Source organism: Podarcis liolepis (genome assembly GCF_965112155.1).
Source record: "Podarcis liolepis genome assembly, chromosome: 7".
Taxonomy (NCBI): Eukaryota; Metazoa; Chordata; class Lepidosauria; order Squamata; family Lacertidae; genus Podarcis; species Podarcis liolepis.
The window spans coordinates 34,867,871-34,883,098 of record NC_139561.1 but is presented as its reverse complement, the minus strand read 5'-3'; the positions used below and the strand labels follow the sequence as shown (position 1 = coordinate 34,883,098).

The following is a 15,228-nucleotide window of genomic DNA, read 5'->3' as shown; positions in this document are numbered from 1 at the left end:
GTACAAAACGAATTGGTTGGCTCTGCTTGTCGTTGGCTCTGGTTCTGCCCATTGTGGGTTTTCCCTGTCTTCTGCCCTACCAGTCCCAATCAATGGGTACCAGCCACCACTGTCTCAGCAAGATTTCTCTTGGATGCTACAGTCATCAATTGGATGGCACAGCCATCAATAATCTCTTGGATGGCACAGCCATCAATAATGAATGTCTTTAATCCTTTTTATTATCAATGCTGATTATACAGGGCCATTTCTCTACAGAATTTGTTATTCAATGTGATTTGCTATTTAAAACACACACACACTGAATTAATCTCAGAAAGCGGTCTTAACTGAAGTATTGGCATAATAGCCAGAGGAATTTTACAGCACTGGTCCCTTTATTGGTTCAGAAAAACTCAACGCTTAGTGAAAATTAAGGTTGTAGTGGGGGGAGGGAGTTGTTTCGGTGATGAAGTAGCTGAGGGATTTTACTTTGTGTTCCCTTCTAAATAAATATATTGATCCAGTTACCCTGAGATACCCAAACTTGCCTCACAGCATGGGTGTGAAGCTAAGATACAGCACCTCCTGCTATATTTATAGATCTATGGTTTTTTTTTCTGTTCTGTTTTTCTCACCAGTGTTCTTGATAACTATACTTGTCGTGGAAGGAATTGCTGTGGCCCAAAAGACTCAAGGTACTTCTCTGGAGAACGCTTGCTGTAATTACATGTCGGTACATAAAAAGTTTGACTTTTTAAAAAATGCAATTTTAAATGTTGTTCCTAGCTTATTATCCTTGTTAGTTAACTGACATTAAGCTGGAGGGACCCAATTCAGATGTTACAGGGAACTCTGGCTTAATGTGAACCAGGATCTCTGCACTGAAGCTGGTACACAATGAGAAGAGTGAGGAGCTCGTGGCCACAGTGCATATCTGGGGTGGTTTTGTGACAACCATAGAGATTGAAGAACAAGAACTCTCAATTCAACACACGTTCACATGCATATTGTTGTTAAAGACCTATGCTAATTAACTTTTTCGCAAGGCAATGCTGTGTATGTTAATTGCTCCCCGAGTAAGAAGCATTCGTGGGGGGAAAGTCACTGCTGAGTAATTAGCACTTGGCTTGCTTTCTTGGAAATAAGTTGACATTTAAGCCTTTTTGCATGATGTTTATATGCATTATATGTACCTTTGCCTTCAAAGCTTCTGTCTTTGGGGAGGAAGAGCAGATTGCAGTCGCTTCCTGTAGAGAAAAGAAACAACTAGCCGAATTCTTAATTTTTGGATGGGGTTAATTTTTTTTCTAAAGGTGTGAGCATTCAAACGTGGAACATATACATTTTTTGAAATTCTAGAAATCTTTGAGGAATGGTCTAGGGAACAGAAGTCTCAGTTATGGGCACTGCTTACAACACTGCCCATTCTTTTCAGCATGCTGCCTTTCCACCTCTGAGCAACAGTATTTCCTCTGAGCGTCAGCATGCAGCGGAGTCTTTGCTCTGGCAATCTCGGAGCCCTTTCTGTGGGATTGGTTTAGCCCATGGGTAGGCAAACTAACGCCCATGGGCCAGATCAGGCCCAATTACCTTCTGGATCCAACCCGCGGACGGTCCGGGAACCACCGTGTGGATCACCATTCTTTCCCTCTTCCTCCCTCGGCGCTGGCACCTCCTCCCCCTCCCTCCCTCCTCCTGACTTCTCTCCGCCCTGCCTAAAGGAGGAAGGGGGCTGGGCTTTGTTGGTGCCAGCAGCAGCAGCAGCGCTCGAGCGGCCGCCATTTTAAGCAGCCCCTCTCCGGAGCCTGTTTGCACTCTGCTCATCGTCCCTTCTCCGCTGCTGCTAGCCCCTGCCACTCACAAGACACAGGTGAGCAGCCACTAGGGCTCTTGGTGCTCTTGCATCATTTCCCCCCAAAAAATATTGTCCGGCCCCCGACAAGGTTTGAGGGTCAGTGGACCAGCCCCCTGCTGAAAAAGCTTGCTGACTCCTGGGCCTTGAAGAGCAAACAGTTTTAAGAAACAAGCACTTTCCCTTTAGAGATATGCTCACATTTAGTGTGGTTTTGAGATCCTTGAGGAATTCGATCTTTGCTCATTCCGATTTAAACTGACCTTATCCTCACATCTAAGACTAATGGGTGGTTTTGGAAGTTGGTTACGAACGAGATTTTACTCTTCTCTAAATGTCACAGACTTCGCACCAGTACCCAGAGCTTGCCTTTCTGAGGGGGATTGTTGTTTGTGGAGGTATCCTGGAATTATTATGAATTGTTTTCTTGTGTTTTCTTCTGAAAAGGTGGGCAGAATATTGGAGGTAACCGCTTAGCAACTACCCAGTGTAGCGACTGGGTACGGACAAGCAACGGAGGCCACTTCGCTTCACCAAACTTCCCTAATTTCTACCCACCCAACCAGGAGTGTGTCTATATTTTAGAAGGTATTGACATTGTTGTTTACATCTTTGTGTACTCCACTGATGGAAAGTATGCATGTTTAAAACATCTTAAGCACAACTTAGTGACATCTAAATAAAACAAAATCTAGAAAGCATTGGCAGGAGTCTGACAACACACCAGAGCCGCTGCCAGCCCAAGCTGGGAAAGAGGCACGTAGCTGCTGCCGTGGCCTCATGTGCCTCTTTCCCCAGCTTGGGCTGGCAGTGACTCGGGTTGTCCTCTTTTTTGTTCTACAGCAGCCCTATTTTTACCTATTGTTGATTTTGATTATCTTGTGGATGTTTTTAAATAACTCTTTCTTAATAATTTTAATGTTTTGTTTTTTATTTTTGTTAACTGCATACAAGCAGTATACAATTTTGTTTAAATAAATAAATAGCAACTGCAGAACTTTGTCGTTCTCTCTTTCCCTGCTACCATCCAGTAGAAATTGCTTCTCTGAGGGCAGCATTTGCATTTCAGGGGGAGCTTCCATTGGTGCCAGTGAAGGGTTCCCTTCAAATATCAATACTACCTGTTCTAGCCAGACTATGATAGGGAGGGTGAGAGTTAAACTTCTAAACAGGACTAGAATAATTCATGGAAAGATGGGTTAATTATTCTCTCTAATACCCCAAGGAGATTATAGTGAGTATTCTGGAGGTGGGGATTAGAGTTTCAGAGGTTTCAAATATCTTTCAACAAATATTGATATCATTGGGAAGAAAACCAGGGAAACAACAGTCCCGGTATCTAGGCAACTATTGAGTAAATAAATCACTTGGACTCTAAATGAAAATACCACAAAGCATTAAACTAAGCAAGGGCAGTGGGTTTTTTTATCATTGCTACTATGTTGTCTGAGATACACATACATACATTATTCTCTACTGACTTCAAACACTGATACAGGAAAATACTCTTCATTCACATGCAGCCCCCATACCACAATGAATCCCATAAAGAAAACACAACCATATCCGGATATCCAGTCACATTAAATCAGTTGTTGTTGGCATTTGTCTGTCTCAAGAGACAATAGAGGAATGCACCATCAGGGCTAAAATCAGACCATTGAAGGGTTACAGCGCCTGCTGTGGCTATACGGGAGAGACATGTTTTATTGCAGCTGAGGCAGATAAAGATATCCAGTTTCAATGTTACAGGTGCACAATGGTTATGGTTTTCATGAAAATGAGCAGTGTGTTCTGGTCATTACTCTCTCCTCTGTTCCTCTCCCACTCCTCTTTACTACACTGAGTCAAATCCCAGAAAAGGCATTAGGAATGATGCTTGCACAAAGTTTTTGTTGCAAAGTAAGCTTGTGTGTGTTGTTTTTTAAAGGATTATTGTCTTGACCAGAGAAAATCTTATCTCTCCACTGCAGGAAATAATGTGGAGAGACTGAGTTACAGCATCCTATGTATTTTTGGCATTAAGTGTGGCAGCACAGCTCATCTTTTCACAACAACCATTCCCTTTTCTTTCATGAAAGCACCAAAAATTGTACCCAAATGTGGACTAAATGCATTGTGATCATTTTCAGATATGGGGGCATGTTGTATTGCACATGTGTGCATGTGCCACATGACCTGGGCAACTACGAAGTGCATCATGCCAGGATGTGGCACGGGACCTCTCTAGAGCAGCCTTTTCTGCCAAAGTACAACCAGAGCAAGACCAGAAAGTAAGAATGTAACTGAATGTTGTAGGGGTTTTACCTGAACCAGGAAAATGGAAGGACTTCCTTCATCAGACAGTAAAGGAGGACCATGCCTGATTTTTCATGTCTGAAGAAATCAAGATTCTCATTGCATCTCTAGCAGCCATGGAACGGTTTACCTGGCTGCTCCTTACAAATCGCACCTGCCTTGAGCCTGGGAAATCACATGCTACACCAATATCCCATGCACTTACAGGATGCAGCATTGTATCATCATTTGCTGGGCGTGCAAAGATGACACCCTGGTCCAGATGGAATGTTCTGTCAGATATGGCTGATGTACCTCTAAGACTAGTGTACGGGCCCCATTTAACATTCCAGAAGAAACTATGCATACCATTTGAGAGGTTCATCAAACAGGTCTATAACTGAACAAGCAGGTGGACTGATCTGGACAAGACAAGAAAAAGGATGTTTTCAAATTGGAAACATCAGAAGCTGCCTTATACCAAATCAGACTATTGGTCCATCTAGCTTCGCATTGTCTACACTGACTGGCAGTGGCTTTCCAGGGTTTCAGGCAAGGGTCTCTCACAGCCCTACCTGGGACCTTCTGCAAAGGAGATGCTCTGCCACTGAGCTTCAGCCTTTCCCTCTTTATATGAACTAGGGTGAGCTTCTTTTGAGTAGCATGTAAAGAAGGAAGTCCACCATCGTGGTTGCATCAGTGGTGAGGCACTATTTTCAAGGCCTGCCCTTGCTTCCCCTATAAGCTAGGCTGGATTCAGATGGATGTTGGACTATTTGAGCCTTTCTGGCCAATAATCCCTTAACTTCCCTGACTTCTTATGAACTGTCTTGTGACTGCATGAAACGGGGTGGGAAGAGCTACAAGTGAAAAAAAGCTGGACTTATGCACTGCACTCTGCTCTTGTGAGGGGAAATGCTCCAACAATTCAGTTTGATCATCTGAAACAATCTTGGATCAGCACTGATTTTTAACAAATGAAAAACCGAAGCTACTTTTTCACAACATATTACCCAAATCTCTGCTTGATTCTATGACCCTGATATGCAACGAATAGACACATTACTTTGTGCATGTATATTATGCCCCAAATGTCTAAAAATTATAACTATATGATTCTCCAAAGCTATCCTTGTGTTTTTAATGACTTCCTTAACTGGGACTTCAAGAATGGTGTTCATATAATCTTACATTCACTATGTGTTGTACCATGCTCAAATATTGAATTGGCTGCGCATGTGCATCACCACACTGAGCCATATCTCAAAATGATCACGATGGATTAGTTCACATTTGGCATTTAAATGAAAAAGCATGTCTGTCACACCATTCACTGTGTTATACCATGCTCAATGGGTTGTGCATGCTTAAAAGTGTAATACCACAATACCCCATAATACTCATGATGCATTGGTCCATGTAGTGTGACTTTGGTGCTCATATGAAAAAGTACACAGTTGTTACGTGACTTTCTACTGTATGTGTTATACCATGCTCAGATTTATTGAATCAGTTGCAGCATGTCCCCCTTATCTGAAAATGATTACTATGTATTCTTCCACATACGGTATAAATTTGGTACTTTTCTGGAACACTGTGAAAAAATAAATCTTATGTTGCCATACTAATGTATTAATTAATGTTATAATTATATAGAATTTGGTAATTCATCTCCATGTTATTTCCTGCGGTGGAATAATGGGTTTTCTGGTCAATGAGTTGTTCCTTTAAATAAATAAATGAAAACCTGAAAACAAAGCCCACTTTCCACATTGTAACAAAACAAAACAAAAAGTGCAAACTTCGCTTTTTACAGTATCTATCTCCAAAGCTGTATGTGCAAACCAGCACTTGTGGTTTGTTTGAGAGCTTCTGTTAGAATGTGAAAAGTGAACAGTAAGCCAAAATCAAACCCTGGCTTCCCCTCATGTTTGGAGAGAAACAACCTGCAAGCACTGGTTCACAGACAACCCTAAGCCAGCTTCTGGTTTGTTTCCAACATGGTGTGGCTAAGGAGAATGGGGGAGAAGCAGAAGTGACTTGTCAAGAGTAGCTTCCTGGCATATGGGTTACTGTTGCTTACCAGCAGGGGAAGAGATGAAGCAGCAAGGGGGTCAGTGAAGTGCAAACATACCAGCAGAGCAAATCCAGTGCTCATGCTGGTTCGTTTGCACCATGCTGAACCTCCCCACTGCCTCTCCCCTTTCCTTTCTGACAAACAACAACAACCCACCTGCTAGGAAGCGAGTGCCCTACCCAGCGAGCCACTTCTGGGGTGGAGTGAAGTGGGCACTAATGAGCAGCATACCCCAGCACACTGCGCTCATTTATTTTTAACCATGGTTTAATGTGATGCACAAACTGGGCCTTTCTTTGAAGATACAAAGGTGGATACCAGGAGGTTCGTTAGGATTTTTCCAAGCTGCGTCAGGCAAACCGAAGAAGAACAATGGCCTGGCTTCAATTCCCATAGACAGCTAAATGTCATGTTCCCAAAGTAAAACGTGTGGTGTCGCTTTTCTGAGCTTTCATACAACACAGAAATGAAGTGTTTCAGAACTTAATAGCTTCAGCATTGGAGAAGGGAGTGAAACAATGTATTGCAGAGCTAGAAAAACTGCCTTCCCTCTACAACCTCAACCTCCCATGCTCTATAATATGAAGAAGTTTTATTAGAGGAAAAAAGCAAAAGGCAATTTTGTCCTGCACCAGGAACACACATATACACCATGAGATGCAGCAATAAAGTGATCAGGTTTAAGCCTGGAAGCATATATTGTACAGCAGGAGAAAGTACCAAGAGGATACTTTCTGTAAGCAGCTCCAGGAAGCACTACAAAGTCAGTTGGAACCCTAAACAAGAACAGTTTTGTTAGGGGCTGGAAATGCACTGTAACATTTTGTTGCGGTTTCCCACTTGTCAGCAGTGGGGAGTTGCAAAATGGAGCCCCCATGTTCAGAGACAGTGTATCTCTGAAGTGGGAAAGAAAGCATGGAATGGGTATAATCTTTTAACGATCTGCTGATGACTTTCCCAAAAGCAAGTTGTTAATAATACTAAATACAAGAGTAGACCCAGTTGGTAGTATGAAAGACCACCAAGCAGAAGTTAATCAGGTCTGGCCCTAGATGGGAAAGTGTCTGGGAAAACTCTGCATGTACCACCCTGGGTTCAATGATGGTGTATTTACAGGTATATAATGAATATAGCATGCCAGTACTGGTTAAAATGGTACAGCCTATCTAACTGTGCGTTCTTGCATTCAGCTTTTTCTTCCAGAGATGTTTACATCCTCCACCTTGCTGAACATTGCAATCTCATATTGAAACTGACACTTGAATGAGTCAGTATTTTGGAAGAAATCTTGAATTTCAGGCTGGCATGAACCTGCAATATAAACCAAGTGCTTTAATCAGAGTAATATTATAATAAACAGAGTAATAAACAGAGGTTTATTTCTGTTGATTGCTGGCTTGGTTACTTTGTTGCATAAATTGATGAGGTTTTGTTCTGTGTGTGTGTGTTTTTTGCAGCCTTATGAATTATTCATGTAAAATAGGTTAAAAATGTGCAAATAGGTGTGTTTTTTTAGAAAGTTACTGTGTGTTTTTTCCTTTTTAAGGATTTCAGCATGGGACAAATTCCAGAATGAAAGCATCAAATCTAGAGGCAACCAACTCATGGCGCTCATGTGTCTCTAACACATGTGTCATTTGTGTGCATGTTCTGGATAATGTTTAGGCTGCAATCCTGTGCCCAATTAGCTAAAACCATTGAAGTCAGTCAGACTTAACATCTGTGTAGGCATCTTAAATTCTGTTTGTGAAGATCTATATTTATATTCATGCTAGGACTGCAATACCAATAAACTCCACACCTATGCTGAGAAATACAAAACTTCACATCTTTCTGGAAATTGTTTTAATTCATTGTTGCTGAAAGTTATATTGATCTAGATTGTTTTTACTCTGTCACAGCTGCCCCACGGCAAAGAATAGAGCTAACCTTTGATGAACCATACTACATAGAGCCTTCATTTGAATGTCGATTTGATCACCTCGAAGTTCGAGATGGACCTTTTGGTTTCTCCCCACTCATTGATCGCTACTGTGGTCTAAAAAGCCCTACTCTAATTAGGTCAACAGGGAGATTTATGTGGATAAAGTTTACCTCAGATGAAGAACTAGAAGGACAGGGATTTAAAGCAAAATATTCATTTATACCAGGTAAAAAATAAATATGCTTTTTCCTTCTTTGCCTGTTAGAGATTCTGCCCAACTGGTGTTGAATTTAGTTGGGTAAATCAATATTAACCCAATATATTTTGCTCAGAATTGGTTATTGTTGAAGGCTGCATATAAAAATCATGGAGCAGAACTTTCTTTTTAATGTTCTTGTGCTCATGACTGCAGGAGGGTAAACGCAGCTATCCAGTTTCAAATGTCAGAAGCAGAGATTTCAAACCAAGATTGTGAATGACAGGGTGCCTTGTAGGCCTTGAAACTTGAAATCATCCTTAAATGGGGAAATTGGCATTATCTGTGTCTTGTTCATTCACTCCACATACACATGTGGAAACTGGCATTTTATATATATCCACACACCATGCAAATATGATTAGAGTTGTGTGCATGCTCATTCCCCTTTCAAAGCTACAATTCCCAGAGTTCCCTGGGAAGAGGGACTGGTGGTTAAACCACTCTGCGAATTGTAGGTCTGGGAGGGGAATAGGGGCCTCCTAACAACTCTTGGCACTCTTTACAAATGACAGCTCCCAGAATGCTTTAGGGGAAGCCATGACTGTTTGGAGTCATATTATAGAGCTTGAAATGTAAGGTACATATGTAACTGAGTGATAAGGAACCTGTCTCCCCTCAGTTCAGTATCCTAGTGTACCATATTATTATTATTTTGGCATCTAGAAGGTCCTTTTTTTGAGACACGGGTGGCGCTGTGGGTTAAACCACAGAGCCTAGGACTTGCTGGTCAGAAGGTCGGTGGTTCGAATCCCCATGACAGGGTGAGTTCCTGTTGCTCGGTCCCTGCTCCTGCCAACCTAGCAGTTCAAAAGCATGTCAAAGTGCAAATAGATAAATAGGTACTGCTCCGGCAGGAAGGTAAATGCTGGTTCGCCAGAAGTGGCTTAGTCATCCTGGCCACAAAGCTGTATGCCAGCTCCCTTGGCTAATAAAGCGAGATGAGCACCGCAACCCCAAAGTCGTCTGCGACTGGACCTAATGGTCAGGGGTCCCTTTACCTTTACCTTTAACAACTCTTGGCACCCTTTACAAATGACAGCTCCCAGAATGCTTTGGGGGAAGCCATGACTGTTTGGAGTCATATTATAGAGCTTGAAATGTAAGGTACATATGTTACTGAGTGATAAGGAACCTGTCTCCCCTCAGTTCAATATCCTAGTGTACCATATTATTATTTTTTTGGCATCTAGAAGGTCCTTCTTTCTGTTTAAACCTTCAGCTCTCCCAGGCCAATCATTATGTTTTTTCTTCTTCATTACAGATCCTGACTTCACATACCTAGGAGGTATTTTAAATCCCATCCCAGGTCTAGTATTGCAGTACTAATCTCTTTTGCATATTAGATTTTAAAAATTTCTCTTACCTTTAATTTGACAGCACATTGTTTCTGCCTCGCTTTAGATTGCCAGTTTGAGCTCTCGGGAGCTGATGGGATTGTGCGCTCCAGTCAGGTGGAACAAGAAGAGAAAACAAAGCCTGGGCAGGCTGTTGACTGCATATGGACCATCAAGGCCACTCCAAATGCCAAGGTGGGCCCTCCAAATCATTCACTGTGAAATGAGCTCTCAGGTCATTAGTAACTTGGAATGACCATTAGTAATGGTTTGCATATCGCGTCTCGTTCATTTAAATTAATTACCTGTTGGTGGTAATGAGAAACGAAGACAGATGTTGGTTTCACAGACTGCTTCTGGTGCACAAAAAAAGTGTTACTTTTTCAGACCCAGTCTGCACCGTTCTGCTGTTTAGAAACCAACCATTATTGGTTGTGGGGGTCAAAAGATGGATATAAATATTTGAATATGGTTTCTTCCAACTCGGCTCCAGTGTCTGATTTATTTTTCCTCTTCGGTGCTACTATTCTTTATATTTAACATAAGTGTTGGTCCAAATGCATGGAAATCGTATTCTTTTATCAGAAAAATCCCTTTGCTACGGGGCCAGGCCAAGGCCAGCAGACCCATGAGGTGGGATGAGGCAGTCACCTCAGGTGGTGGATCTACCCACAACCACTGCTGCCTGCCTCTTTTTACTCCCCAGGCTACCATGCATGCCAATGGGGGGCATTTTCAGTTTTGCCTAGGGCAGCAAAACACCCTGGGCCTAGCCCTGGGCCATGCTTACAAGCCAACTTACTCAGTTTAAAATACTATGCTGCGCAACATATTGGAAACTAATCACCAGTGCTTTAATGGACACCACTGTTACATTTTGTAACCAAATTTTTCTATCCAAACTTAATAAGCTTTGCTAGGTAGCTCCTAAATTACATAAAATCTCATGGAATCTGGTTGGGCCAGGGTGGTTCTGCTATAGTTTTAATTTGTTTTATGATTCAGATCTATATTTTAATATTGCAGATTGTTGACTATTTGAGGGTACAACAAAATAGTCTTCACATTTACCAGATTGCATGCCTTGTTGTGTTATGTCAGGTTAAAAAAGACTGTAACCAGTCTAGCTTCAATATACTTATTCAAATCTTGGCATCTTTTTCTAGTTGACACCACAATACATTTCTCTACACAAGCTTATGATGGAAAAAAATTTTCTTGGTTAACATTCAATAACATCTCCACCCAATCTGTGGTTAAACTTGCAGATTACCGTATTTTTCGCCCTATAGGACGCACTTTTTCCCCTCCAAAAATGAAGGGGAAATGTGTGTGCGTCCTATGGGGTGAATGCAGGCTTTCACTGAAGCCTGGAGAGCGAGAGGGGTCGGTGCGCACCGACCCCTCTTGCTCTCCAGGCTTCAGGAAGCTATCGCCCCAGCCGCGCAAGCTCCCAGAGCGATGCCAAAGCTGCGCGCAGCTTCGCCATCGCTCTGGGACCCGTTCTGGGGGCTGGGATCGGGGGAAGCTCCGGCTTCCCCCGCCCCCAGCCGCGCAAGCTCCCAGAGCGATGCCGAAGGTGTGCGCACCTTTGCCATCGCTCTCCAACCCCTTCTGGGGGCTGGGGTCGGGGGAAGCTCCGGCTTCCCCCACCCCCAGTACCGCAAGTTCCGAGAGCGATGGTGAACGTGCGCGCACCTTTGCCATCGCTCTCCGACCCGTTCGGGAGGCTGGGGTCGGGGGAAGCTCCGGCTTCCCCCGCCCCCAGCCGCGCAAGGTCCCAGAGCGATGCCGAAGGTGCGCGCACCTTTCCCATCGCTCTCCGACCCGTTTGGGGGGCTGGTGTCGGGGGAAGCTCCGGCTTCCCCCGCCCCCAGCCGCGCAAGGTCCCAGAGCGGTGGCGAAGGTGCGCGCACCTTCGCCAGCGCTCTCTGACCCGCTCTGGGGGCTGGGGGCGGGGGAAGCTCGGGCTTCCACCACCCCCAGCCCCTGCAAGCTCCGGGAGCAATGGCAAAGGTGCGCTCACCTTCGCCATCGCTCTCGGACCCTTTCTGGGGGGCTGGGGAAGCTCGGGCTTCCCCCAGCCCCGCAAGCTCCAGGAGCCACTCTGGCTCCCATTCTGGAGGCTGGGGTCGGGGGAAGCTTGGGCTTCCCCCGCCCCAGCCCCGCGCCTGGGGAAAAAAATAAATTTCCCCCCCTTTATTTCCCCCCCAAAAATCTAGGTGTGTCCTATGGGACGGTGCGTCCTATAGGGCGAAAAATACGGTAATTTGAAAGGGGCTTGATGCTGTGCATAGGTTTTCCCACAATTTAGATACCCAGAACTAGGTAGGACCATGACAACAGCATGCACATACATCAATAAACATTCTCTGGTGCTTTTGTTTTGCTCTGTTTTGTTTTTTTTAAAAAAACTATTTAAGAGTAGTTCATAAGGGAATATAAACAATATACTTGCTGTTCACATTGATTTGTGAATCTTAAAGCACTGTAAGCTATTGACATCGCAGCTTATATTCCAAGAGTAAGAAATCAAATTATATCCCTCCCAATTCATCTATATTTGAAATATCTGATGCTTATTTATAAATTTCATTGAATATTGCTGGAATGCATATCTTCAGTTCTGCGCTTATTGAATTGAATTATCTTCCTAACTCGCAGTGCTTTGATTGGATTATTTATGGTGTATCAAGCTCTAAGTTTGTCAGGATTCAAAATGCTACTGGGCTTATCTTGCTAAGGTTTGGGACCATGTGTTTTAGCACTTTACAGCTAAAATTCCATCTGGAAATAAATATCCATCTAATAACCAGACAGTACCACTGACAGGTATGCATGTAAATGCAGATGTGACTAGGTGAGTTAATGGCATGAATTGTTTGAGGAAAATATATTTATTCTGTTTGTCTGCAAAAGCACCACATTTATTTAAGCATGGAATGGCTGTTAGTCACTATTTTTAAAAAAATCAGGCTTATTATGAGAATGGCGGGGTAAGGAGTATAGCTGGAAATTGCAAGTTTATATTTATATATGCCTAAAATATATTTACAAGCTGTTTGCGCCTTTCATCTAAACGAAATGTGTAAACTTTTAAAATTGAAAATAATGTTTGCATATTTGGCTTGTCGTTTTTATTATTATTATTACTTCTTTTAAAAGCTTTCTCCTGCCCCTTACCAACAGATATATTTGAGGTTTCTAGACTACCAGATGGAACATTCAAATGAATGCAAGAGAAACTTTGTGGCTGTGTATGATGGGAGCAGTTCTATCGAAAACCTGAAAGCAAAGTTTTGCAGCACAGTGGCTAACGATGTGATGCTGCAGACCGGAATTGGGGTGGTACGAATGTGGGCCGACGAAGGCAGTAGATTGAGCAGGTTCAGAATGCTCTTCACATCATTCGTGGACCGTAAGTGTACTGTAATGCATCCTTTTAGGAACTATGGCAAAATATTGTTTAGAACTTTAAACTTAGAGCTGTTTGCTGTTTACTCCATGAATGCACGGAATTGACAACAACTGCTTACAGACACTACTTTTGCTATATATTAGTGGGTGACTCCAAACCATATAAAATATCATGTAAGGCTCATCAGCTGGAATCTTTTAAGGAGAAGGCAATTGCGAGATTCAGTTGTCATTTGCAAGCTTTGCCTTGCTATAGAACAGCTACACTTCTACAGTGTTGTGTCCTCTCTTTAGAGCGGGGCGGTTGACCTCTGTGTTTGGAAAGGTCCTGTTTCTTTATTTGTGGCAGAACTGCAGGATGAATAATTAATGTGGCTTTTAGAGTATAGAAGGAAACAGGGTTTCTTCTTTAACAGATTGGGCATTTTGAAACTGGAAGTCTATCTGAAATCATTGACCGCTTTGATCTAAATCTAGTCTTCAGTGCAGTCTCCTGGAAACTTTGGAGTCACTGCCTTCCTTAAACTAAGTCTCATAGTTAAGAACAGCTGGAAATAGCAAGAAGTGTAATTAACTTTAAATTGCATTAATGTGATACCTAATTGGTTGTTGACCTCAATAATCAGCTTTACACTTTAAGCCTCAATAAACAACAAGGCAAAAAGTGTTATAATTTAGAGAATATGACTCATAACTAAAAGCATGGGCCATTTTCAACCACTGACTAGGCTGGGGAAAGCCCAGTAAAGAAAAATGCTAGAACACTTGTATTTACAACAAAATAATCCTCAAAATAAACACCACCCAAAGATCATTGCCGGGGTGAGAGGGTAGAATAGCACTGATATGCTGCTTTGAATAAATACTCTGTGTGCTTGTGTATGATTGATGCTGTACTTTAGTAGTCACAGCTGTGGGATTATTATGAATGTGCCACTTTGTGGCATGCAGAAGACTTCTTTCTTCCTTAAATTCTAAGTCCAATTATAAAGTGCCCTTGCGTTTTTGTTTGTTTGTTTGTTTGTTTTTGTGTTTGTGGGTTTTTTTGGGGGGGTTACTTAAGGGTACGCAGTACCAGCACCTTCCCCCCCCCCCGCACTGGTTAAAAGTGTGGCACCTACTGTAACAAGTTCATGGAGAGTACCGGCACCCTTTTTCCTAGAAGAAAAGCACTGGAAGTGACTATCTATCTATCACTCTTAAGTTTGGGTAACTCATAACTCTTTCCCCTTTCCTTCCTAGCCCCCTGCTCAGGCAGCACATACTTTTGCCATAGCAACATGTGCATCAATAATTCTTTAGTCTGCAACGGCATTCAAAACTGTGCATACCCATGGGATGAAAACCACTGCAAAGGTGAGTGTGTGTTGCTATGAGGGGCAACTGGGGCTGCCTGGCTTGTGCCTTCTGATCCCCCCCCCCCCATCTCTCAAATGAGTCAAGGTCAGGTTCTGAGACCAAGATACTACAGTGGTACCTTGGTTTACGAACTTGGTCTGTTCCGCAAGTCCGTTCTTAAACCAAAGCGTTCTTAAACCAAGGCATGCTTTCCCATAGCAGCGGGGGATTCAATTTACAAGTGGAACACACTCAACAGGAAGCGAAACAGGTTCTGCTTCCAAGGCAATGTTCACAAACACCTACTTCCTGGTTCGCAGCGTTCTTAATCCAAGTTGTTCATAAACTAAGCTGTTCTTAAACCAAGGTACCACTGTATAAGCAAAAAAATTAAAATTTAATAGAATTATTCTCCCTAACGGAGATCTGCCTACCTAAACTTTATAAGGCAAAGTGCACATTAAACTTGAAGTGCAGTTCTGGATTATTTATGTATTAAGCTGCATTTTCTAGCTCGGTATCAATTGTGACTTATTTCTTCACCTTGAAGCACCTTCATTTGAGTTAGTAAACCATACAGATGCACTTACTGTGCAACACTATATCTCTCTGCTCACGGTGACTCGGTTTCGTGTTTTATAGCTTAACAAAAATAAATCAGTCACAGACCAGCTCTGGATCATTTACAACAATCTTTTTTCCTAACGAACCTCCAGCTTGCTAGCATGAATCAATCCTAGTTGGGGTGGCCTTTTTACCAACAATTCT

General features: G+C 42.7%; 1 protein-coding gene and 1 long non-coding RNA gene across 3 annotated transcripts in view; one reads left to right on the top strand and one right to left on the bottom strand.

Moving 5' to 3' along the window:
* The window catches only part of LOC310711698, a 264,847-nt gene that overhangs the window by 5,991 nt on the left and 243,628 nt on the right, over positions 1 to 15,228 (bottom strand). The gene's annotated exons all lie outside the window — the stretch shown is intronic.
* The window catches only part of NETO2 (neuropilin and tolloid like 2), a 39,217-nt gene that overhangs the window by 19,339 nt on the left and 4,650 nt on the right, over positions 1 to 15,228 (top strand). Inside the window, exons 2-8 of one of the 2 annotated variants that reach the window (XM_083513695.1) lie at positions 621 to 677; positions 2,282 to 2,422; positions 8,090 to 8,338; positions 9,633 to 9,656; positions 9,773 to 9,900; positions 12,895 to 13,123; positions 14,365 to 14,478. In XM_083513695.1, the coding sequence (XP_083369821.1) occupies positions 621 to 677; positions 2,282 to 2,422; positions 8,090 to 8,338; positions 9,633 to 9,656; positions 9,773 to 9,900; positions 12,895 to 13,123; positions 14,365 to 14,478 (942 nt within the window). Of the gene's footprint in view, positions 1 to 620; positions 678 to 2,281; positions 2,423 to 8,089; positions 8,339 to 9,632; positions 9,678 to 9,772; positions 9,901 to 12,894; positions 13,124 to 14,364; positions 14,479 to 15,228 lie in introns of both variants that reach the window. The other variant, XM_083513694.1, reaches the window with a different exon arrangement.